The 27,100-nt window shown below is 39.4% G+C and overlaps 2 protein-coding genes across 3 annotated transcripts; one reads left to right on the forward strand and one right to left on the reverse strand.

The window, feature by feature from the left end:
* Positions 1 to 1,167: 1,167 nt before the first annotated feature.
* On the reverse strand, positions 1,168 to 16,719 carry dync1li2 (dynein, cytoplasmic 1, light intermediate chain 2). Of its 2 annotated transcripts, none has more exons than XM_054615614.1 (13): positions 16,595 to 16,719; positions 15,989 to 16,062; positions 15,102 to 15,218; positions 14,745 to 14,975; positions 11,183 to 11,346; positions 9,224 to 9,317; positions 8,909 to 9,044; positions 8,543 to 8,654; positions 8,375 to 8,434; positions 7,569 to 7,613; positions 7,304 to 7,421; positions 6,252 to 6,389; positions 1,168 to 4,628 (listed from the first exon to the last, which is right to left on the reverse strand). In XM_054615614.1, the coding sequence occupies exons 1-13, from the start codon at positions 16,678 to 16,680 to the stop codon at positions 4,516 to 4,518; spliced, it is 1,488 nt and encodes a 495-aa protein (XP_054471589.1). In that variant the 5' UTR covers positions 16,681 to 16,719; the 3' UTR covers positions 1,168 to 4,515. The 2 variants fall into 2 exon arrangements, with proteins under 2 accessions (XP_054471589.1, XP_054471597.1); XM_054615622.1 differs by having other exon boundaries at positions 4,512 to 4,623.
* A 5,191-nt stretch (positions 16,720 to 21,910) lies between these two features.
* On the forward strand, positions 21,911 to 26,817 carry si:dkey-56m19.5 (proteoglycan 4). Its single transcript, XM_054617084.1, has 2 exons — positions 21,911 to 22,068; positions 24,320 to 26,817. The coding sequence occupies exon 2, from the start codon at positions 24,328 to 24,330 to the stop codon at positions 26,248 to 26,250; it is 1,923 nt and encodes a 640-aa protein (XP_054473059.1). The 5' UTR covers positions 21,911 to 22,068; positions 24,320 to 24,327; the 3' UTR covers positions 26,251 to 26,817.
* Positions 26,818 to 27,100: the final 283 nt, after the last annotated feature.

Here is a 27,100-nt window from a genome sequence, read left to right on the forward strand (position 1 = left end):
GTATATTCTCCATAGGATCACTACAGGATCACAGGCTGTATTCATCTTTAAAAGCCTATCATCACTTTAAAACCAAAAGCTTGGATATAAAAAATATGAGAAAAACATATATGGTTGCTTTGCTGCAGCTATTTTCTCAAATTTGATTGATGGTGTGACAGCAAAATGTCTGGATTTTTTAAATCAGATGTCAGGTCAAGTTAACTTTCAGCATTCAGGGATAGGCCTAACTTTCTTGAAATTGAATGAACTGCGAATCCGTGTTCCTCACTGCCCACTTGTGGTTGTTAGTGGTAATAAAAAGGTTGCCTAGGTGATTGCAGAGGGCTAGAGATGCTGCAAAAGTCTATCCGATAGGTGCATAATTGCATCCAAACAGCCATTATTCTCATATAAAGCAGTGGAGTCACTTCAGTATGTTCAGTTCAAGAGGCTTCAGTTCTTTGAGTGGCCCTGCTGGGCAACTACAAAGAATAAAGACTTTACAACACAAATGTGCAGATTCACCCTCACAGTGCCTCAGCCATTGAAATGTACAGTGAGGCAAATTGTTTTATGGCTTAAACCAGGGGGCTTTGTAGTAGTATGATGGACGAAGGTAATTAAACAAGAATAACTGGCTTAAAATGATTAAAAAAGACTAAGAAGTTCAGTTGAAAAAAAATCTGATTTGATAGAGCATCATTTTAGGACTTAAATCAGAAAGATTCTGACATTCTTACTTAGATTAAGTGATTCTGGTTGAATTAATTGGGACTGTAGTAATGTCATCTTTCATAATATTTGATGGGTACAAAGAGGGGCTTCTTCAGGCTATAGTAGGCAAATGACTGACATCAGCTGACAGGAAGTAAACATTGACCTAAGCTGGTGTCTAGCAATGAAATTCCAATAAAAAGGTCTAAAAGCAAATTTGTTAAATTACAATATGAATATGCAATACATCTACATAAAAACTTTAAATCCTTGGTGATGCTTGTGATCTTTCAGTGTTTGGCTGCATTTGTTGCAGTACAATGGCAAAAGATCGGCCATTTTTAAAAATGTACATTTCTATTTTGGATTGAGCAGTCAGCACCATGGTAATGTCACTATTTAATATCAAATCAATGGACCTTGTATAAATAGATGCAAAAAAAATGCAAAAGTCAACCAAAGTTTGGATTCTTGGTTTTATTGAAGCCAGGGGTCTGATAAACAGTTTCCTTATCTTTGTCGGCGTAAGAAGCGAGAATCCACAGGGCAGCTTAAAGGCTACAGAGTTGTGTTAAAGTCATACAATCAAACTTCTGAATGAATTCAGGACACAGAAAAGCAGCCAGCCATGTGCTTACAATGTCTTGATATCCTGAATACAAAAGGACTGGAAGCAGAAGCCCATAGTCTCACATAGATGTAGACTGTCAATAGTGGTCGAAGGCAATTCAGTTAGGAGGTGAGGAGGCAGTTGCTTTCAACTGACGGAGTACAAAAGTTACAACAACTGTCCATTATTCAATATTGGGAGCAACATCCAACCGTTACAAAGAGCGAATGCAACTTTGATGAATGAATGAAACCAAGCAGCATGAGAGCACTTCAATCCACTCAGCTAAATGACAAATTGAGCAAGTGTGGCCATGTTGAATGAAATACGATATATAATTATATGAAATATCAGTCAGGTTAGGGTGGCATTTCAAAATGATTTTAAACAGAAAGTGTCTATGGGCAAAGAAATATTTGACAACACAAACAAAACATGCCTAATTAGGATGTAAACATAAACAAGGGGAAGTTTCATGGGCAAAAAGGTAAAACTTGAAAATGAGTAGACATTTATTTGGTTTATCTATTTAACAATGTCTTTAAAACATCCCTAGCAACGGTGTTATGACAATGATTTCAAAAGGATTCAATCAGCTTACAAAATCACCGGTGGAAAGCGGTTATTCCATAGTTAACCACCAGGAGCACCTTCCATAACTTAAGCAGCAAATGCAGATAAATAATGCAGTTTTACTGTGTAGATTAACTTTTAGGTTCATTACTAAATGTTCTAAAAAGGCAAGGCAAAAAGAAAAATATGCATTCTGTATCTTAAACTGTAGCAACAGGGAATTGATACAAGTGTCCAAGGAAAAGTGCTTATTTCAACATGTGGCGGTACTGCTCCTGGCTGTCAATAAATTGTGCTTCATCCACTTGGGCAACAGACCCTCAGGCGCACCCACCCACTCACAAAAAAATAAAAAGTAAAACTCAAGGAAAAATAAAAACAATAAAAGCTTCAATATGATCAAAAGTAAATCCAGAAGTGATGTGTAGCATCATTTTGATAGCAAATCAAATTGTGCATCAAGTTAACTGTACACCAATATGGTCTTGTGGTTATTCCCTTACAGAGCTAATTTAAAGTGAAACCCTAATTGCATTGCATTTGTATACCGACCAGTTGAGAGCATTTACCATAATCCACTATACACAGTTATGGTAATTGTTCTCCTCTGACTCATGAAACCCACGGATATGGTTGAGTGGAGTAAGGCATTTCTACCATCTTAAGAGGGTGTTACCGAAAAACAAGAGTTCATATGCAGGTCTGACGTTTAGAACGCAAGGGCACCATGCACGGGTGGGACAGAAAAATGGCCACTGGTTAATCTTATGGAGGAGTATCAACAATAAAAGCTGAAAATAGTGACTAATATGCATCTTTGGTTCCATGTCCCAATTCACTCTGGTTTTCCTTTTTTGCCATTGTTTGAATAGCAAATATCTGCTCTCCTCACAGTTCCCATTAATTTTGTGAATGCTACTGATGACCTCTTTCCATAAGATTAAGTAGGGCCTTGCATACAGCGTTAATGATAATGTACACTTCATTCATTTTGATTAGATTATTTGATATGGTACAGTATAATGGTTTCATTTTTTTTTTTTTTTTTTTTTTTTTTAAAGGAGAGAAACTACAGAACACAATTAAGCAACCCCTTAAGGACACATATGAATTAGGAGCATTACTGTGAAGGCAGGGTGCCCAGTGTGACTGTTAGCTGTAAATTGAAGGCAAAGGTCAGTATTTGAAATGGGCACTGAAAGAGACCGAACAAAAAGATCAAACAGGTGTCACCAAAGGGATGTGTTTCTACAGCTACTTCATGTAAAAACTGGGAATGTTTGAACTGACATGCAAAGTACAGCGTGAATACAACATGTGAAACCAAAAAGGAGGACAGTGCTGTCAACCACCGAAGGAAACAATAGCTCATTTTGTTAAAACCACAGAAAATCATTGTGTGTCTTTTGGCTGCAAAGAGAGTGATGTAAACCACAGTAAGTGGTCTTCATGCGGTATCTTCTTAATATCAGCAGCCTTTACAGTTTGTATGAAGGCATTCAATCTATTGCTCTATTGAATACTATCAACTAGGCCACAGAAATCTTTTTTTTCTTCTGAAAATTAACAGACCATAGGCTTGTTGTACATTAACAAAAATGTAAAAAGAAATAAATTATTTGGATGACAAGAAATGGACAAAAACCTTTTAGCCGATGGTGCTACAGTGCATTTCCTCTTGTGTAGACGAGCACCTCCACTATGACACAAACCGCTAACTGTGCGAGGCACTTAGGAGTTCTAGTAGGAAAGATGCTGCCCAACACCATCCCCAAATATACACACCTGTAGCTAAAGGTTTCTATGCAACCTTTAAGCCCATCAAATCCTAACAAGTCTCATTTAGTCAAACAGCCTATTTCATAATTTTGGACAGAATTGCATTTTATACAAAATCAAAGTTAACCTGAATAGTTGTTTTTTTTGTATTTATATTTACAGAATCCTTCGAGATGAATAGGGCAAATGATATGATATCAGCCATTTGGACTTGTCGTATTAGTGTCATGATGTCAGTGGTATTTTAACACATGTATGCGATACAGATGAATGCTTCCTTAACCCCATAAACTGTGCACCAAATAAAATAAAAAGGAGGAGCTTTGTATAAATACATCAGTATCATGTCCAACATTTTTTACATACTACATATGTTTGCAAGTATTTCAATTACTTTTATCAATTAATATATTTAAAAGTTAAATACCTTTCCAATCACAACCAAATTCCTTCCGTGTTATAAGCTGAACCAGTGGCCACATGACCAGTGTATTTACAATCTTCAACCCATGAGGAGAGGGTGTTTTACCCCAGAAACTGGGGGGCCTGTTGGGAGTGTGCACTCATTTCTGTAAACTGACATCCCTCACAGAATAACATTTACAGTAGAAGCGAGGACAGAAATAAAGCCAAGCCGTATCATCTCATTAACACCTTCATCTCTGTTATCCGTCTCTCTCCTCCCATTACACCAGAACACCAAAATATCGGATAGCATCTGAAACTCATTTTGGTGAAACCACTGTGTGTGCTGACTGATATAGACATTGGGAATTTGGTCAATTTTTTATGCTCACATGTACATGTATATTTCCAGAGTATTAACGCAGTGGACGATGCAGCTGTTTTTGTTGCCTTCACGCTTCGTTCTCGGTGGGCGCTGGTATGTTGTTCGTTGAAACCATGGAGTCTTGTTTGCGAGTCATCCGGTCCAACTCCGCCTGGACATCAGTCAAACCCGGCTTCTGCCCTTGGGAAAAACAGGAGACAAAGTCCAAAAGTAATCTCCTGTAGCCTCTGTGTGTATTCATAAAAAAAGCTTTTTCCACGGCCAGCAAGCAGATGGATGGGGGTTTGATGCTGATGAGGTTCCCATGCTGCAGTTTGGCGGCTCGCTGCCACAGTTAACACTCATGCAAAACTAATCATAAGACCAAAAAAAAAAAAAAACATGTACTCATGCATTATCCTTTGAGCTGGGTCGCAAAGAAATATTAACAGTGCTCAGCGCTGTTAGAGGAGGTGGTCCCAGACGGAAAGATGAGCTATGCAATGTTTCCCTTAATGTTTCACCCGCTGCATTCAGTCATTTCACAAAACAGTATTTGACTTTGTTATATTTACCTGATAGAACAAAGTAAAATAAAATAAAAACATTTGCTGGAGTGAAAATAAAAACGGTCGACATGCAAAACAGCTGAGGTTACTACTCAAGCAAAATACCAGGTAAATAAAGGAGTTTAGCAAGAGAGCAAAGGGATGTGATGTGGAGTGAGCGACATTAGATCTATAGGTGCACTTATGATAAAAGGTTTGGTGCATACAGGCCTGTCACACAGCTCTTCAGATGTCAGAAGGTCAGTCAATGGAAAACTTTTCTTTGTCTCTTGTTTTATCTCTCTCGTTCTCTCCTTCTCTCTCTCTCTCTCTCTCCAGAGAGCAAAGTGGTCAAAAAAAGGCCCTTTTTTCTCACTCTCGACTAGTCTTGACTTAAGTGTGCTTGAAGCCCATGCTCTGAGATGGATCTAAATACCAATGATGCTAAAGCCAACAATAATGCTTTAGAACTGATTTGATAAAAGGACAACTGTTAAACTGTGTGGACGAAGGTTTAAAACTAGATTTACCACCATAAACATGTTTTGTGAAGTCATAGGGGCCAGAAATTTTAAGTGGTTCACTGAAGGCATTAAAAAATATCACTAGAATGAGACAGGGGTGAGTTCACAGTGACTTTGACCTTTGATCTCCATAATCTAATCAGTTTATCCTCGAGTCCACAGGCCTTTCTTATTACGCAGTTTGTAGATCCTCAGTTCCTCTCCTCACATCTTAGCCCCACCCATGGGAGATGGGCGCGAAGGAGGTGAGGAAGAGACGAGGGGAGAGAGGAGTCAAGGCAACAGGCATTTAACAAATGAAACCTCAATATGATTGAGTGGTATGTATGTTATCTACAAAAACACACCCCTGTCTATCTATAGGACAAAAACAGCAAATTAGTGCTGAATGCAAGAGAATGTTGTCATTGATGTAATAATTTGACATCAGCAACTGTTTGCAGTTGAACTGGGTGTAGCCTACATTCAATAATAAAAACGTGAGTAATATTAAGGGGAAATGTCATTAAGGAATGCTGTTAGACCAGAGCCTAACGAGCTCCTACAGAGAGAACAGTTACATTTGTATGGTCATGCCATGGTTTGAGTTTAAAGCCTACAGGTGGACATTTGTGCCAAATTTAAAGAAATTTCCTCCATTCCTAAGAAATTTCAAACACTAGAATGGACTGGACGGTCGCCTGCACGGAGGCATAAATATTGAGGCTGCTCACTGAGATCAGATCAAAGAGCACTGGAATGAGAGATTGTACCTGTTTTCTTGGCGGACCCTTGGACTCCAGCTCCTACTGCTCCACTTCCTGGGCTCCCTGGGCTCCCCGGGGCTCCAGTCTTTTTACTCAGCAGGCTGTTGAAGAAGTTAGCCAGCACTCCCTCATTGGCAGCACCCGCTGCAGGAGAAACATGGAGTTTAAAATCATGTCTGCATTAAGCCGTCACCCACCATACCTAATCATTGAGTTTCTAGTTACCTTCTTAACACTGAGAATACGGAGAACACAGGCTGATGTTTCACAGATCATCCTGCTTTAATGCCCAACATCTTCTAATGTTATGATTCCAGATAAGCAGTGAGGGATAACTTCAGGTAATAGATATACATCTTAATATTTATTTCTTCACATCTTAAATATCTATTGTTCCTGCCACGTATAATCACCTTGTTGCAAAATAAGGCCACATCTTCATCTTGTAAAGTCAACAACAAAAGCCCTATGAAGAGGTGAAATCGTACTGTCTGGTATGCACGCCACCCTACAATCACAAGTTTGTCTCAGAGGGCTTAACAAACTGAAATAGTTGAGCATATGATACTTTTTATTTTAGGATCCTTGATTTGGATAAGGAAATACTCAAAAAAACATCCTTTATCAGGGAAGAAAATGTGTTGATAAAGTTGCTAAAAACACAGAACTCTGAAAATCTAATTTTATCTCCACTAAAACTGTAATTCCCGACCACAATAGGCAAGGGTTAACAGACCCTCTATTAAATCTGGTTAAAATCAGCTTTCTAGTTGGAATGCACTATAGCCCCCTTCTGCACTTAATGAAGACCAGAGAGTCCATATTTCTGCTTACGGGACACCTGTTCAGGAAGTGCACAGGAATCTGTGGTTATGCAAATCATCTTAGATGTTACCTCTTTTTTTGCAGGGGTCCAAACATTGGTTTAAATAAATGTGCATGATTGAAAATAAATTACATAGAAAATAAATGTCAAGCCCTTATGGCAACCTACACAAACTAGGGAGCAAAGTATAGATCTCAATGATCAGATATGAAATAAAATGAGAGGCTCCTACCTTTCATGTTTGGGTCAGGCTTTTTGACAGCAGACATAGGTGAGCTGCTGGTCACGTTGGCTTGGCCGGTGCGACCCGCAGGCCTGGGAGACCCTGAGGCTGTCCGCCCTGGAGACTCCTGAAACACAGGAAACCAGGTCAAAACAGAGGTCACAAACAAATAGCCTGGTTTGTCAAGCCAGTAGAAATACGTTTTCCGTGCAGAACAATGGAATAAATCCCTCCATTAATAAGAATCCATATTGAGGGATGTTAAGACACTTACTGTTGCTCCTCTTGTTGGTGTAGCCGGCTGCTTTGATAACAAAGACTGTGGAGAGAAAAAAGTCACCGCTTAATTCAGACGCAGTTTATGATTCCAACTATAATTGTTGACCTATTTTGATTCACCAGTGTTTTTGTTGCAAAATTAAAAAATGCAATACATGAATGCTGTTTTTGTTTTGTTTTTGGCTTTTCTTGTGACTACAACTGTCATTGTGCAACCTTGTTGTACAATTACAACAAACAAACCTTTAACCTATTAATATACATATTTACACAATTTATCTCATTTATTCATTTCATTTTTGAAGACTACAACTTCTGGACAGACCTTTATTTAGATATCCATATAAAGAGCCTCAATTGTGTTGTCGCGTTTTTTTTTTTTTTTTATTATTCCCTTCCTGGTTTATTTGTCTACAAAATAGGAAGTGAAGACAATGTTACTTGTAATTTGGAAGTTTCAGATGTTTACCAGAGTAAAGTATAGAAATTTGTTTCATAGTGAAAGTTAAGTTAAGGATCACCAGTTAAATCTTACAATGATTAGTTCTTTGGTCTAGCTGTTCAATACATTTCAGCCAAATTCTTTAGTATTTTTTTTTAGTTATCTTTCCTCCTAACAACTGGATTTTCTCATACTACCAATAACATTTATACCATTGAAAAATGTCCATATCAAGTCATCTAGTTTGATCAGGGGATGAGATTTGATTTGATCTTGACAGCTGAATTGTTCGACACACTGTCAATCTCTGCAGCAGGTGACAGAAATCATGAAATATGCACGACAGACTTGACACTTACCTGTTGTTTCATCAGGAATACCTGCTCATCCTCTGCATTTATCTCTTTTTCATGAACCAGCTGTGAAGAAGAGCAAAGGACAGAGCATGTGGTTATGTATTTGGCACTTTGGGTGGTAATGTCATTATCTCAAGTTCACATTTTCTCCGTACATTGCATTGCCATTACCTTTCGTACTGGAGGCTTCGTGATAAAAACTTCAAACGGATCCTCGGGTCTGACTGTTGATAAGTTTTCATGCAAAATCCCAATTTTCTTCTCATTATCCCATCCAGATGGACTGAAAGGAAAGAAAAATACCTTTTAATTACAGCAGGTGCAATGATGTGAACTCTGTTAGAGTAAGAGTATGTCCTCAGGAGAAAACCGATTTATGGTATACGATTCACAACAAATACAGAAAGAAAGATGGCAGTTGGCAACAAAATTACCCAAATGTTTAAATTATAACAGTCGGTAATATTTGAGAGAGTGATGAAAAACCAAAGAATCACGATCAACTTAAGAAACTAGATGATCTTTATCTTCACTTACATGAACACTGCATCCTTTTCCACCACTAAGGCAGGTGTGGTGAACTGGAACTCGTACATCTTATGCACTATATATTTGTAAAGCAGATCCATGTTCTTCTCCTCTTTAACTGAAGTGTAGATCAGGCCAGCTCCATCTGTTTAATTCAGTTAAGGCAACAATTGTTGGGGTAATCACATAGATGATGGACTGATTGATTTGTTAATTATAATAAATAAATATGGGCCATTTATAAGAAAAAAACATTTCTGTTTAGGTTATAAATATCATGACCACTGTGGGAGAATAACAAACAATTATATATAAAAAGGATACACTGTAAGCAAAATTGCCTAATGTGGGACTGGATGAAATCGAAGTGCTCCTCTCTGTAGTCGTGCTCCTTCTCTAGTACGCTGACTGCGTCACACTGAAGGATAAAAGATTGAGAGGGAAAGAGATACATATTTTAATGACGGACATTAAAATGTCAGCATTCACAAATATGAACAAGGTTACTGCTCTCTGCATCAGTCAATTCTATAATGACGGTGTCTTCTCTCTTTGTTAACCAAATACAGCACAACATTTTAACAGACCAGTTGTTTTGTTGTTGTTTTTGATACTAGTCTGCCTGCTGATAACCATTTGGCCCCCAACAGAAAGTATATCTGTAGCTGAGGACAGTGACAGTAGATGACTGAGGTAGGAGTAGTTGGTGGAGATTGGAAGGATGGACACCGCCGCAACAAATTCTACCCGGAGCGTGTGTGGTGGTGTGGCATTGACAGCACTGAAGTATAGTACTTCCTGTCTCTGGGTCAGTAGTGAAGCTTCCATGGTTAGTCATGACAGAGGGTGATGATCAAAAGAAGACTGACAGCAGTTTGAACAGTTTTAAACCACAAATAATGGTCTTGAACAATGATTTTTTCTGCCAAGCTGAATGCCCTTTCTCTGATACGGGTTAGACAGAGGCCCCACTCATAGAGAAAGCACATTCACCATTTTCCTGTCACGGGGAGCATGTGAAGCTCTGCTGATGGCTACACTGTGTTTTTTAGCACTCGTCTTTGACTGGGGGGGTTAACAAACAAGTATAATGGCTTCTTTTTATTAGAGGATACTCTCTCACAAATAACAACATAAAAAGAATATATAGAAGTTCATAGGGGCTGAGCCTAAATGTGCTCATTATGGAGGCATTTAAAAGAACCCATCAGAGGGAACCAGCAGTGAGGATGCTTTTTGTAAAAGTTGCAACAAATCTTAAAACTCAGGGTTGGTATCGTATCGAGGATGAGTCATTGGATCCGAACAAGAAAAAATAGGGAGCAAATGTAACTTTTATAAATCGCTGATCACGCTTTTTTGCCGCCGATAGTAATGGACGATCATTGATGATCCATTTTGGCAGGTACAGATGTTTTTTGTTGTTTTGTTTGTTATAGCAGCTGGTCTACAAGGATCCAGAATTATTTTTTTTGCAACATTCCCAAAACTCATTTAAAACCAGTCTGAAGTCCGTGTAAACCGCCAAATGTTCTAAATGTTATCCTTTTACTTTGTTATTGTCATCTACAGTGGTTTTTGCATTAAAACACAACATTAAAATGATAAGGAAATGAAAGATTTTATTTTTCCTTTATAAAATAAATATTGCCATTAGTAGTTTTAATGATGTATTATAAGTGGCCTAGACGTTAAACGGGTCATAATTCCCTCACCATTTTTTTTTTTTTTTTTATATATATATATTTTTTTTTTTTTTTTTTTCGTGCTGTATATATATATATATATATATTTATTTATTTTTATTTTTTTCGTGCTGTGAAATCATTTTCTTTAAACTGGGTTTTCACCAAAACATAATTTTACAAGATTACATTTGAACACATTAACGTTTTATTTACATTTGCCCAATAATCATTTTCACTGAACATGATTATTGGGTAAATGTAAAATACATAATGCGCTATTTGTTTTTTTTTGCCAAATGGAATCTCACAGCAGAAGAACTCCACCACATAGTGGTACCCTATTTAGGTATTTTGTTTCAGCGATCTAATGCTTCAACTGCCATAAGTATTAGGATTTCAAGGCAAACATTTATAATTTTGGTATAATTCAGAGACCTAGCAAATGTCCTACATCAGATAGAAGTATCTCTGAAAAGCTTTGATAAAACCTTTAAAGAAAACCTCTTGTAGCGACAGCTGTGACACCAAAACATTAGTTGTCTCTAGAAAGTCTATGGCTTCACATAAGACCTTTGGGGCTGTAGGAATCATTCACCTTTGTGCAAACTATAAGCACTGGAATGCCCAGGTTGTGTGTGAGTGTGTTGTCCCCGAGTGGTAGCACAACAGCCTCGTCTTCCCCTGCTGTTGGGGCCCGTCTCTGTGGGGAGGATTGGGTGGCGTCCTCTGGTTCTGTGTACTCTTGGAACGCTTTCACCACTAGTGGAGAGACAAAGGGAGCACACAATAGGAATTCAGACAATTAATAATAATAAAAAATAAAAATAAAGATTAGTTCAGCTTCTACAAAGGCTTTTTTCAACTGGTTTTCACTCATATTTTACAGTATATCGCAAACATCTTTATAAGAAAATTTTCTGGCAAAATGTGTATATTAAAAGGAGATCATGTCTCAGTAGGATTAAATAACAATGCTTATGCAGTTAACCCCCTCTGCTCCTCATCAAATAACAATGCAGTTCTTTCCCAACTGACATCTAATTAGTTTACACTTTGGCACATTTTATCTCTCGTAATTATGATTCATTCTAACGGGCATTTAATGGCAGCATAGTGATTAGACAACACAGCATGCTCTCAGGATATAAAAGACAAGTGAAGTAAATAACAAATTATGTGCAAACAGTTGTTAATAAAAACCAATTTATAAATATCTCACATATAAATAATCCAGGCATTAGCAACACATTTAGCAAGACTACAGAGCCTTTCTTAACTTTGCTCTATAATGTCTGTAATAAACTTGTTCAAAACAAGAAATAATACAAGAATAGTAAGTTGAAAATGTAAAAAAATAAAAATATAAAGTTGAAATAGGTCCTGTTTAGTTTAGCGTCATTAGACAAAATTTCTACTATCACATTATAGACCTCAGGTGAAATACATGACATCCTTCACCTTCCTGTTGTGCTGTCCAAACTGTCTGTGTCTGTGTGTGTGTGTGTGTGTGTGTGTGTGTGTGTGTGTGTGTGTGTGTGTGTGTGTGTGTGTGTGTCTACTTTCTTGGGAGCTTCGGAAATGTAGTTGGTGACAGGCCACAAAGCCAGATTGACCTGCTGTTTTGAGCCAACTCCTTTCCTTCCAAACATGGGATTTATTATATGGTGAGATGACTGGTGTTACAAGCAATCTAAAAGGGGAAACCTCCTGGATTACACAAATCCTGTGCATAGCACAAATAAAATCTGTACACCAGCGATTTAACATGCTGATTTTACAACATCCCAAATTTTTGATTTCCCATTTGAAGTTTATAAACAGACTGAATGACTGCTAAAAATGTCATGCTTTATCTAATCCTTATTTAGTGCCGAGACATGAAGCTTTACGGGGGTCTGCTTAGCAAATACACGGCAGGAGATTTATTGAATGAAAATATAAAAGAGAAAAAACATAGATCATAAAATAGGAGTGGCTACTAGCTAAAAAACAAAGTGAAAGAGAAAGACATATTGGTCTTTATGGGACAAAGTCTATCTGTCTACAAATAAAGGTGGGGTCAAAAATGCATCTGCACACATAATCAAGGACTGCTAAGCCTTCACTTAATTAAATATAATGTACTTTAAGTACTGAGACTGTACCTCACTGGTTTTTGGTTTTTTTAAATCACAAAAGGGAAGACATGCATTAATCACTGACATGCAATAGGTATATTCATTTCTTGAAAGACGTCAGTGAGCTCAAGGCTCAAGTTTAGCTACGAATAAAGGTGTCATTTCTGGCAAATTAAATGTAAAAATAAGATTTGTAAGACAAGCCCAAGTTTTCAAGCCCAGTCTTAATCTATTTCCTAGTCAATGCTGTTGGCTCATGACTAAAACGTTGTTACAGCTGTGAGAATACTTGTTTCCTTTAATAAAAAAGGGAAACAGAACTAGAGTGAGAACAAAATACCCTCAGTGTTTGAATTCACACCAGTCCCAGATACTGTAGGCAAAAGAAAAGTCCCCGTCTTGTCACTACCACAGAAGTTGCCAAGTAAAATATTTTTCATTTGAAGGTGTTGTCGAGGGAGCAATAGCTTGATCCCGTAATTCAACTTGAGACGACCCCAGCAGCCAGACTACTTCAGTTACAGCATAACAGGAGTCAGAATGTCCGGCCCACTGACTGAGTTCAGACCCGCTCAGTTTTCTCTGACGCTGCTGTCGGAGGGGAGGGAACCATGATGCAAGACGCCTGCAAGACTCCCTGGACAAGAGCACATACTTCAAGTCTGTATGTCAGACTGTCTCTCTCACTCACACACTCCATCAATCTATCTAAAAATATGTAATCTGACTAGGTCACAGCAATCTGCTGCTGACATCACAACTGATTTGTTAGAAGATACTTTATGTTGATGGTATGCCAACCATATCCAGAAGCCAAAGAGAGAAAGTAGAAGGTAACTGTAGAAAGTCTGAAAAAACGCTTAAAGTTGAGCCTTAAAAATTTACCAAATTGTGAAGATTTTACATAAAATACAACGATAGCAAATTTACAACTGTAATGTGAGCTCCAGCCAACATCTATTGATAGTTAAAAATGTCCTTACTACTGCATTTTATAAACAATTTCAACTATGGTTAACTAATAAGCCACTTGAACTCAACAAGTCAGTAAAGCAAGTCGAAAATGTGGAGTCATAAAAAGTCATTAAAACACTTCCCTGTAATTAACAATGTGCTTTAGTCATCACTTGGCTACCCTTTTCTTTTTCACGTTTGCCAGCAGACTTGTTACAACTTGACACTGTCTCAGCATGTTAAATGTTCGGGAACATTTTTAGAACTGTTCTGTCGAACTCGTCTGAAATCATTAAACAGTTTGACTTATTTGTGAAAAGTCATTTCAGACTTATATGAGCAACAGCAGCAAGCAACCTTTGGTGGCGGACAAGAACCTTCCGTTAAACCCTGCAGGCTAAACTAACTTGCAACCTCCAAAAGCATTTTCCACAAACACAAAAGAACTGTTTATAAGGGAGAGATAACCAGTTCTAAAATTAAAAGGAGTGCATCACACACATTGATCTGCAGAACTCGCCTACAGCCAGAACACACAGATGAGGATCATGGGCCTCTCTGATGATGACCTAGAAACATCCTTGACAATGTGAAATATTATACAGTGCTTGCCTTCCATGTTACGCAGCTACCAATGTCTCGTTTTTGGCTCTTATCCTTTTTGCATGTGGAGATATAAGATGACTACCCCATAACAAATCACCAAATGATATCAGTCTTAAGAAACTGACTGCTTTAAGGACAGAAAAGACCTAATTGGAATTACGAGAGTTGCTGTCATTCATAACATTTGACTACTTCATCAATCAAATTCAATCTTCAGGGAACGGGCTACCTACATGATAAAAATGTACATATTCTAAATTTGGGGTATAATTGGAAAGTAAAACAAAATATGAGATTTTAGCTATAACTTAGACCCCTAGAAGTTGGCACATGGTTTTGAATGTCCAGCTAGATCCAGCAGAAAAACACTCTACAACAAACGTTGCTCCATTTTCAAAATAAAAGCCTTGTTGATGTTTCATTTTGATACCACCCACAATACAAGTCCCATATGGGTAGATTAAGTCAAACATGTCTTACTCTTCTGCTCCATTTCCCTCATGTCCTCTGGAGGGATCTTTAGCTTGTCCACATGGTCACGTAGCACACTGGCCCACTTCTGCAGTGACTCCATAATGGTCCAGGGCCGTGACATATCCGCAACAAACACAGCTAGACAGTCAGGTAGTGATTGAGCTGAAACAGCAAACTTAAGTAGGCCTTTGTGGTATAGGTCTCCATCCAGGATCCACACATTGCAGCGAGTAAGGTCTGCAAAAAGAAAAACAAAATACTAGTTCAATACAAGCAATCTTTTTATTGTTCTGAACTACTTTTATTTTGTAAAGGCTACCACTGTTAAACAACCACATGTAAAGCTACAGCAGGTAAACTCACCATCTCGGTCTTCATCATGGACATTTAAGTACAGATACTCCAGTCCCCTTCCTCTCTTGTTGTGATCCGACCCTTGAAGTTTAGCCATAAGCGCTGTTTTTCCTGATCCATCCTCACCTGTAAGAAATTGTATTCATCAGCTTACACATGCTGTTATTCATTATTGTTAGTAGCAGTCGTAATAGTGTTCAATATATATCATTATAGACATTTTACAATAATAATGTATTTGATGTGCTAAGAAATCATCCCTCTGACTTCCTGCCTGTAAACAAACATACCACTGACAGTCACTGGCATGACTGTCAGTGGTTCAAACTAATCTTTTTTTGTCAATAGCAGTATTTCTCACATTCGTGGAAGACCAACTCAAATAAGTACACCCCCACACAAGAAGACCTCTCTATATTTTGTGTTTATAATGTCTTCCTTTCAGTTTGGGAAGAAACACAGCTGATTGTTTAAAAAGTCAGAAAGGTTTTTAATTTGCAACCATTAGCTTTTGCCAAATCAGTGTGGTTGTGCAGTTTGCGGGGCCTCCGCTCCCCTTAGGGTTGACCACTAAAAATACATTACATTACATTACAGTCATTTAGCAGATGCTTTTATCCAAAGCGACTTACAATCAGTGTATTCAACATAGGTATTCAAGAGAACTACTAGTCACCAGAAGTCATAAGTGCATCTCCTTTCTCAAACAAGCATCTAAGAGCATAAACCAGAGCAAAAGTACAGAAACAAACTAATACGAATACAATAAGTGCAACAAACTAATACGAATACAATAAGTGCAACAAACTAATACGAATACAATAAGTGAAACAGACTAATACGAATACTCTGCAAATATCATAAACCTTCACACGTGTGCAATAAGTAACACTCACCAAATATCAGGATATTTTTTCCTGATGGCAACTTTGAACTCGTTGTAGTTGAAACTTCACTCAGTATTGAGGTCCTGCAAGAAACAACAAGACAGATGTTGAGGAAAAACACAAGAGATTGACAGTGAAGTGGCACAATGACAGCTCATTAATAGTCAGCTTATATTACAAAACTGAACTACAAGGTTTATGAGTAACCAGTCTGCCCAGTGATGTGTCCACAAGAACACAACAAAACCAGGAAATGATAAGTCACTTCCACTGACACGCTCACGCCTCATGACGGTGACAGTAGGACAGTCTGCGCCCCTGGGAGTCTTTTCCTCTGCACAGCACTACTAGACAGGTTATGGTATCAACCGCATTAAGGAGAGCCAGTATTTAGTTAGGTGTTGTCTTGACATGAACATACACATTCAAAAACATCTCCTGTGTTGGGAAAGCACGCAAACATTGTAGCCATCTAAGCAGAAGTAGCTCCCTGGCCGCCCTGCGCTCCGGGCCGGTGTCTGGCTGTGAGCGGCCGTCAGTGACAAAGCACGACCGTGTTTTCTCCCAGAAGGCGCTCCGGAGTCGTGCCGCCTGTAACACTTTAACACAACTTGCCATAGGTTTTGTCCTTCTTCCTCCTCGCTGTTGTTGTCGCCTGCCCCTGCTGCGCCCGGGAGCTGTTTCTCCAGAACGGGAGCCATCTTCTCTTTCTGCAACCACAAAGGCAAGGCCCTGCTGCTGCTGCTCGGGCACCACCACTAGCACCGCCTTCCTCCACGCAGCCAAGGGTGCGCTGCATTCAGTGACTGCTACGCCGCGCCGGGACGGGTGCACCTCTGCACATATAATTGACGTTTTCTTTAAAGTAGCAGTAAAGTATCGTTACCTATCGACATGGTAATTACTATAAGCATATAAAGATGCATTTATACTATTGTGATAAGAATATGTTAATAAAGGATTTGACTGTCTGGTTTAAACACTGGTTTAAACACTGTCTGGCCACATGCCAATAGGTGATGTCATTGCAGGTTTTTTCCCCTTTGACAGCTGATAGAGGACACTGTGTGATATCAGCAATTGACTTGTGGCCAGAGGTTGGATATGCTCAAAGCCAACAGCATATTTAGCCAATAGCAGTTTTCTGTGGTGTGTGATCAAGTGGGGATTTAACCAAAAATGTTTGACCCTTGAAAATGTATTTGATCAACCAAAGTTATATTGGTCACAATGGGTCCAACTTCAAGTCCAACTCATTAAGATGTCATTTTTTTAAGCTTTCGTAAAGCCTGTTTGTAGGCTTCATCCTCTACTGGTCTTCCCTGCATGCAATAAAAAGCAAGACAGTGGGCTTTGAGGTGGTATCATGGTTGCCCAGCAGTCTAATAAACACATACCACGATGGTGTCCATAGATACAGTTGAACACAATTGTCACTGATGCAAGACCTACTTTTTGTCACAGGATTTTGATTTGTATAAGAGCAATAGCACAGGGATGGTACACAGTTCAAAATGTTCATTGTTCAAGTATGGCAGGTGTAAGATGGCTATTAACTTTTATTTAAAGCCATTGTAAGGAGGAAAAACGAGTGTGCCAACCAGCCCAGATCCTCTCACAACAATTGCACTAGTGCCAACATCAATCCAAATGTTGAGTCCTATTTTAGATTAAGTCACCTCAGGCAGTTACCGCTATAACTTTGGAACCTGGTTACATTATCGATCAATAGTATCTCTTGGATTAAGTTGTGAAACAGATATAAATCGAACCAATTACTTTGAAAACCATCATACATTTGGTCATAAATCAAATCCATTCTGCCTTTAGCATCACAAAATCAGTCTCTGTGGTATGTGAATTTTGTTTCATACTATTCATTCTGTTGTTGTGAGATAACATGTCTCCAGTAGAGGGTGCTATTTATGTTTCTCTGAAACTGAATGTGTATGAATAATAACCAAACCATTTAGAACACCTCTCCTCCCGTTTCTTTCCATAGCTAATACTATGCACCATTGAACTGGCATCATATTTATGAAGCAAATCTATAACTAGACTTTATTGGAGTTTTATGGCATTATTTATCTTTAATTCTGACAGATGAAATTATTTAGAATTAAATGCAGATATCCACAAACAACAGCTTTTATTTAATCATTGGGAGACCAAATCTGGGTCAGGTCAAAATAACTAGTGGATGTGGGTTGATGTGCAGGTTTAATACTTTGATTTATTATACTTTAACATTGCACCTATTGTGATTTTGTATATCACCTTGCTCTTGTTTAAACTTCTGACATTTTCGGTTGGTGAACCACAGTATGCCACGCATCACAGTTAACAACTAAGTAGCATCTCCAATGACGAGCGTTAAGTGTGATTTAAACAACTGTGCTTTAATTTCATCCATTGCAGGTTATTACATAACTGTTTTGAGAGTTGTGTTAAAAACAGTGTGTACCCTCTCTTTATTGAACTAATTTGGGAAATTGGCTGTGAATTCTGAATTCTGAAGTGAAATATCTGAAATCAGTCAAGTTATTCAAGAATAGAATTTAAAATCCTTCTCCTCACCTACAAAGCCCTAATCGGCCAGGCACCGTCTTATCTTAAGGAAGTTATAATCCCATATTTTCCAACTACAGAGCTACGCTCCCTGAATGCAGGGTAACTTGTGATTCCTAGAGTATCAAAAGTAGGATGGGAGCCAGAGCCTTCAGCTATCAAGCTCCTCTTCTGTCGAACCAGCTTCCAGTTTCGGTCCGGGGGGGCAGACACACTCACCACTTTTAAGAGGAGGCTTAAGACCTTCCTTTTTGACAACGCCTATAGTTAGGGCTGGCTCAGGTTTTACTTGGACCAGCCCCTAGATATGCTGCTATATGCCTAGACTGCAGGGGGACTTCCTAGGATACACTGAGCTCCTCTCTCCTCTGTCTCTCCATCTTTATGAATTCATGTCCTATTTATGAACATTACTGACATTGCTTTTTCCCAGAGTCTTTGTGCTTTCTCGCCTCGCAGGTTTCCATGAACCTTGGTTTTATCGGGACCGTGGTCCTGCCTCCTGCTGTGGCCCTTCTGACACCCACTGCTACTACCATTATTATTATTATTATTATTATTATTAGTCACATTACTATTACTATTACCCATACCATTACTGCTTTGATCATTATAATAAGTCTACTATATTCATTGCTGCTGTTATTATTAGTTGTCTTATTTTTTCCAGTCTTATGTTGTTCATTCTGTACACATGACATCTATTGCATTCTGTCCATCCTGATAAAAGGATCCCTCCTCTGTTGCTCTCCCATAGGTTTCTTCCTTTTTTCTCCCCATTAAAAATTATTTTTAGGGTAGTTTTTCCTGTGCCGATGTGAGGATCCCGGGACAGAAGATGTCGTATGTGTACAGATTGTAAAGCACTCTTAGGCAAATTTGTGATTTTGGACTATACAAAATACATTGAATAGAATAGAATTGAATCAATGTTACAGTTAATTTATATATTCATAAAATAAATGAAAGCCTCAACACAAGCCCAGTAGGTTTTGCACATCCCCGCACACACTGCGCTATCGGCTCATAGTGTGTTGTCACCCACTACACCTCTTCCTTTATTCATCCACCTCTTCAGTCTTTGGGTCAGTCTAGGCCAAAGGGTCCAGGACTTGCAGACAAATGAGCTTTGGACATTTTCATGAAAGCTCTAGGGGATTTTCCAAGGCCTTCCCATATGTTGGTGAGTCCAAGTGGAGCAGCGTGGTTGGCTGGAATGGTGGTGTTACTCCTGGGAATGCATTCCAGAGCTTTTGCATCATGTGAAATTCAGCCTTTGCTGCCCCTTTGTCACTGTTTAGCTCTGCTACCAGCAAGGAAAACAAACAAGGTGGATCTCATAACGGATAGAAACTGAATTTCTTTTTTTCAACATTCCTGTGACAGTCAGTTTTGTTTTGTTTTATTAGATATTTTTTACACTTAAAATGTTTCGTGGTGACATAATGACTCAACCAGGAATATTTAAGTAATAGAGACAGAGAGTAATACACCATTTTAATAGGTATCTCACAAATACTAACTAGATATTTACCTGAAACAACGAAATTGTGTCATTTTTACATTTAAAAGGTTTATCGTGTATCATTAATATCTTGATGCACAACAAGGTTTCTCCATAGGTGCTGTGCAGTGGACTCTTGTAACAGGAGAGGGTGCTGTCTCCTCAATAATAGTGTCTGTTTAGCATTAATAGAACATGAGTGCTAAATATATTTAATAAAAAAAACTTTGGAAAAAAATAGAACAGAAAAGAAAAAAATAAATAAATAAAGGTCTCTCTAAACTACCCAAACTATTTGGATGCATCACATCCTGGAATTGAACATATATTCTGTCTGAATAAATCATCTGTTATGTTAAATGAGAAACATACAATAATACTAAATGTCATGAAACAATTATATATTTCAGATATATTTTGCTGTACATACGCACATTCCTTGCTTTAATGCCTCCTGTGTGTATACATATACTGGAGAAAAGTAACCACTATTCTTTGATTGCTTTAAAATATCCTAAAAAAATCTCACTCTCACTCTCAACTAACGAACACAAAAAAACCTGTCTGGCTGTTTTTTTCTGATTGAATACCAGGTTGGTGAGTTTTGAGTGATGTAATCAGATCGTCAGTCCCATTGTTGTGTGATTGGTAATGTCTTTCATCCAGTTTCACTGGGAGGAACTGTGTTTGTGTGAACTGTCAATGAGACACCTAATCTCGTCTTTCTTTTCACAGTGAAAACAATTGAACGTCTGTTAGAAAAGATATGAGATGTTCATATTGTTGGAAAACGATTAAATGTTTTCACCTATATTAATTTACACAATATCTGATAGTCTACAATGGTTTTCAGATGCCTCAACCTGGCAGCGTGTCAGTGGCATGCTGCCTCGGTCAAACTGTTGAAGAAGACAACATGTTCACCTGGAAGAGCCAGTTGTTGAATTTCATTAAGTCTCACCCTGGACCAACCTGACCCATTAACACATGGAAGGCAAATAGCAACGAGGCGCAATGCATCAAAATACATCAGAGTGAACTTTTGGTCCTCAACAAGAACCATACATTCATTGAAAGCCAGGCATGGGACTGCACATAAATACTTTACACAGCCTGTCCCTGTCATTTATAATGTCGCATGATTTAGATGAGTTATTCAGAAGCCCACGCTGATGTCTATATATCAACGGTTTACCACAGCTTAAGAATAAAATACATTTTGCAATCATGTAGATTCAATTTACCATTTTTAAACCCAGTAAAATCAGTTTGCTTTATACCTTACCCAGAATGCTTTTAAAAGTGTTATGCTCTTTTTCAAGGTTTGCTATGTATGCAAGTAGAGATGAGCATGCACGTAACAACTGCAGACAGAAACCATCAAGGAACACTTTAATTTTCTTTGGCAATAACTCACTGTGTGTGTGTGTGTGTGTGTGTGTGTGTGTGTGTGTGTGTGTGTGTGTGTGTGTGTGTGTGTGTGTGTGTGTGTGTGTGTGTGTGTGTGTGTGTGTGTGTGTACTGCACAAGTGACTTTACTAGCATAATGCCTCCTATGCATAATTTATATAATAGTTATGTAGTGATACTCCTGTGGGGAGGGGGCTTACATGAAATCCTAGGGCATCATTCTTGGGCAAAGCAAGACCAGAGGAGAAATTGGCATTTTACAAAGTGAAATTAGTGCAAGTCCGATCAAAATCACCCTCAGTCCGCAGATGTATACACACACACACAACAGAGAGATATGCTCTGAGGTGGGTGTGTGCGGGAGAGGAGGGGTTAAAGCTTGGGAGGGTGTAGATTGCAGAAGGGGCAGGGGTGGGCTGGATTGTGATAGCGACAGATGTCTAGAAAACTGTGAGGAGGCACTCCTCAGTTACTACACAGTCCCAGACTGCACCTCGGAGGCAGGGGCGGAATCTGCAGCTGTCTCTCCAAAAGGTTTACCTTCATTATCACATCCAGCCGGAGCCTGGGAAAGAAGCCTAACTGATCACTCTCGGAAAAAATACAGGTCGGTCTAATTATGATCATTGCCTCTTGTTTTTTTTTTTTTTTTTTTTTTTAATGCTTTATTTTTCAGTTTCAGTTTTAAGTGTGGGATCTATGTTCTGCGGGTAAAATGAAAAAAAAAAAAGAAGTGAGCAAGAAAGACAGATGCCTATGAGCAGCAGCTTACCCATTGTTCTCTCTCTTTGCCTTTCTCCTATTATGCAAATTTGTACATTTCAAGACTGGCATAATGAAGACAGGCTTTTTCTCTTTTTTCTCTCTCTCTCCCGTTCTAAGTGGTCGGATTTGATCTAGTGCGTCTCCTGGGGTAGCAATTTTTTCAGCCCTGGCTAAAAAAAAAAAAAAAAAAAAAAAAAAAAAAAAAAAAAACTGGGATAAAGACAAGCGCAAAACTAAGTTATGAAGTTATAGTGGGTATTATGTATTAACGCTTAATTGTGGAGATTTTCTTTTTCTTTTGCATGTTCGTGTGATTACGACGTTTTCAAATGCTAGTGAACAAAAAGGGCAGAGCAGCTGAGAGAAGCAGCGGTGGGCGGGTTAAAATGGGGGATGGAGACCCCTCTACAGCTTTTATCACTACAGTGTTCACGGGCAGTGTGCACTGTAATGCCCCTGTATAGTAGGCTAGGAATATATCCTACACTATAGAACAGATAGGCATCAGTATTTTCTGCCAATTTAGCCCAAACCATTACTTTTTCTGCCATGAGTATCTACTGGTGAAGAATCCCCATCCTTTGTTACCGGCCGGCACATGCTGCCGTACCTCTGCGTGTCTTTATCTTTCTAAATGTATTTAAAGCTTTGTGTGGACTGCGCATAAACGTGTTTACTCGAAAATTGGCTTGTAAAAAAAAAAAAAAAAAAAAAAAATGTCCATAGTGATTTGATCTCAAAATTTCAGGGCTTTCTCCTTGGACTGTACATTTTTGCTTTGTGTGATTTGGAAGGCCGGAAGCACCAGCAGGGTTTGGCGAAAAAAAAAAAGGCAAATTAGAAATCAATCACATATAAAGATAAAGCCTGATCAGTTAACAGTAGGTCCAACAGCAGAATTTGGTATTGGTTGGTACAAAAGCAGATATAATGAGTCATTTTTTTGTTTTTTACCATTGGCCTGTTCATTTTACTGTACATTGGTGTAATAGATGTGCAGCTTGTATCCCATTATGGTATATGGCGCATCCTGTTTTATGGCTCCATTGCAGCACTATGGACAGTTCCAAGGGTTTTCCTACCTTCTGCAGCGGTAACATTCCTACTTTTAGCATTTTGGACATAATCTCATATTTTCAGCTTTCCACGTAATAGTGTCTCTCAAACCAAAAAATGCTAATAAAATAGAATGTAACCTATATTCTCTATCTGTATAAGGGCTCTCTTATTTTTAAACAGTATGGTTTCTTCAGCATCAGCTGACACATAATCAGTAGGATGAAGTTGAACTTCCAGTTCTCTATTCTGTCACTGAAAGGAAGCTCTATTCTGTTGCAATCAGAAGCTCTTCCTCTATGGTCACAGCGGTGTTGACACATTAACACAACTAAACTAGTTGTAGAACTAGCTGGTAAATGTTTGCTGTATTCACAGATTACCCTAGTTTTATTATTGTTGTTATCTTTACACTGATTTAAAGTTCATACTTTTGTAATTCATACCTTGTATGTGAACATAATGGCAGGCTCTTATTGTCACATCTGAACTATGTAGATTGTAGCTTGTCATGCGGAAAGAGGAATAGTTGTACATCTACATCATAATGTTCAACCAAGAGTTGTGGGCTCATTTGGCAGTGAGCCTTACCCAACATTCCTGAAAGGGTAGAGGCTCTGTTGAGTTGTCTGATTTAAGTAAGGTTCCCATGCATTTACATTTGTTTTCTAGCCAAACTGTTTGGCTGAGAGCAGTTTCCTAATTGAACTTCTAGTTCACTTCAAGACAAAAGACTTCTCTCAATGCTCCTTTCTGACAAAACACTGTTACATTCGAAGGAATTAAGTGTAACTCACACTGCATTTCAGAAAGCATGAGGAAATAAAATTCCTAATGTTCAAATTCGGTTAATACATTTTAACTACCTAGAAGAAGTACCTTGGTAAAGTAGGCTAAGCTCAGTGCTTGGGTGGCATAGTGATTCATTGGTTAGCACTGTTACGTCACAACAGGCTTGAACCCAGCCAGCTGGGCCCCTTTTAAACAATGTTTTAACCCCACATATTAAAAAAACACCTTCATCTATTTGTTCCTAGGAGACATCATGGGAGGCAAACTGAGCAAGAAGAGGAAAGGATATGATGTGAGCGATCCAAAAGAGACGAAGGATGACACCACAGCGACTGCTGCTGGTGCAGAGGAGGACAAAGCCCCGCCCACAGAAGCTAAGGTGACAACTGAGGCAGGCATTGTGGTAGAGGAAGCTGTGGGATCAGCTGTGGCAGCAGTAATTGAAGCTACACAGGCTCCTGCAGAGCCTAAATCTGCACCTCCAGAAGAACCAGCTCCTGCAGCTCCGGAGGAGGCAGTTCCTGCTGTAAAAGAACCAGCTGCTGCAGTAGAAGAACCAGCTGCTGCAGTTCCTGAGACAGCAGCTCCTGCAGTAGAAGAACCAGCTCCTGCAGTTCCTGAGACTGCAGCTCCTGCAGTAGAAGAACCAGCTCCTGCAGTTCCTGAGACGGCAGCTCCTGCAATAGAAGAACCAGCTCCTGCAGTTCCTGAGACGGCAGCTCCTGCAGTAGAAGAACCAGCTCCTGCAATAGAGGAACCAGCTCCTGCAGTTCCTGAGACGGCAGCTCCTGCAGTAGAAGAACCAGCTCCTGCAATAGAAGAACCAGCTCCTGCAGTAGAAGAATCAGCTCCTGTAGAAGAAAAGGCAGCTGCAGTAGCACCAGAATCAGCTCCTGCAGTAGAAGAACCAGCTCCTCCAGCAGAAGAACCAGCTCTTGTAGAAGAGAAAGCAGCTCCAGTAGCACAAGAACTAGCTGCAGCATTCGAGGAGCCAGCTCCAGCAGTAGAGAAACTTGTTATAGCAACAGAGGAACCAGTTGCAGCAGCAGTGGAGTCAGCCTCAGTAGTAGAGGAACAGGCCCCAGTAGAGCTCCCAGAGGCTACAGCAGCAGCAGCAGAGGAACCTGTGCCAAGTAAGGTTGAGTCTAAAGCTGCACCTGAAGTGCTCCTTGTAGAAGAGCCTGCTTCAGCAATAGAATATGTGCCAGAGCCAGAGGTTGTTCCCATCAGCACAGAGGATGCACCAAGGTACCAAGAGCCAGAGCCTATCCCAGAGAATGTTACTGAGCCAAAAGCCACTTTGGAGGAGACAGTGGTCCCTGCTGCTGTCCCTGAACCCGAGCCAGTGGCTGAGCCAGCTGCAGAGCCAATGCTGGAGCAAGCCCCAGAACCAGAGCAGGCAGCACAGCTTGAGTCAGAGCCAGAACAAGAATCAGTGAAAGCACCCGAGCCAGAACCTGAACCAGAGCAAGCACCAGAGCCGGAGCTTGAACTATTACCAGAGCCAGAACCAGAGCAAGTACTACAGTCAGAGCCTGAGCAAGTGGCCAATGCAGTGGAATCTGCAGCAAAGGAACAAGTAGAAGAAGTTGAGCCGGAACCAACGGTGGCCACGTCTGAGGTTACTGAAATTGAGAATGCGGAAGCAGAATCAGCTGAGGTCTTGGAGACTGCAGCAGAGAAGGTCCCTACTGCATATCAGCCTGTAGAAGAGGAGTTAGTTGCAACAGAAGCCCCCAGCACTGAGGCAGCAGCACCTGAGCCAGTAGCAGCAGAACCTGTCCCTGAGATTGTCATCTCAGAGTCCGTCTCTGCCAATGAAATTACGGCTGAGTCCGAAGAGGTAGCCGAGGCCTCTGTGGAAGAGATGCCTTGCCCAGAGCCTGAGGTAGAACGCAAGATGGAAAATGGAGATATAGAGAGCCCTTCTGGTGCAAAGGATGTGGCAGAGATAGATGCACTTCCAGCTGTGAATGGAGATTGCACATATTCCGCTGCCACACAGATAGAGGAATGTGTTAATGGTAGTGAAATGCCAGAGGTGATGCCTATCAAGGAGCAGAGTGACTTTGAACTGAAAAAGGAGGTGAACCTGAGCGGGGCTGTCCAGGAAGTTCCCGATGCAATCTCTGACATGGCAGAGGGTCTCTGCACTGAGATCACCCAGGCAGTCTGAAAAAGAAGCCATCTTTCAAATCAATGTGAATTCAGTTTAATCCTCCGATGGTGCAAGAAAGCCATCAAGGTATCACAAACACAGCTAGGCTTTCTGAAATGCTGTAACCACTGCAATGTCTAAAGTGGTCACTCAGGCAAAAGGAAGTTTTCTTTTGAGAAACCAAAAATGAAATGCAACCACTTCAAGATAGAAAGAGACAGAGAGAGATAAATAGGAAGAGAGATGGAAGTGCAGAGAGGAGACTTGAGTTTGGAATTGGAGGGTGAGCTCAGACAGAGAGTAAAAATTTGGGGCAGCAGAGCAAAAACTATTGGGCAGTAGATATGATATTAATGAATGGAATGAATAAATCTGTCTTTGTGTGACCGCCCAATGAATATTACAGAGTGGTTTATTGGAACAGCATTCATTACTAGTATATTATCTGATTTAGAATGTCATATATCCTTTCTATTACTGTATGCAGAGACATGACATAAACGTTTGGCCTTTTATAATAATGGTACCTGTGAGGACTGTTCATTTAAATTGATTGTTCGGAATAGAGAATAAAAAGAGATTGTTATAGCCTACAGTGATCTTCCTTTCTTTTCATGCATTCTCCCAGCATCAAGTGTTACAAATGTCTGAGGCACTGGGTTATTAGTACCATTTATTGTACATTACTCTGATCTATGATCAGACTTTTCTACTAGTTAATCAGTTAATCATAGGTCATTTCAAACCATAAAATCAAAGAATGAGTTATATTATTTGTATGTACTGTAGTTGCAAGAAAGATGAGCAACATCATTTACAGACCATCTGTTAATTACAAACCACTTGTTGACATCCACTGCCACTACAG

The sequence above is a fragment of the Anoplopoma fimbria genome, chromosome 2, assembly GCF_027596085.1.
Source record: "Anoplopoma fimbria isolate UVic2021 breed Golden Eagle Sablefish chromosome 2, Afim_UVic_2022, whole genome shotgun sequence".
NCBI lineage: Eukaryota > Metazoa > Chordata > Actinopteri > Perciformes > Anoplopomatidae > Anoplopoma > Anoplopoma fimbria.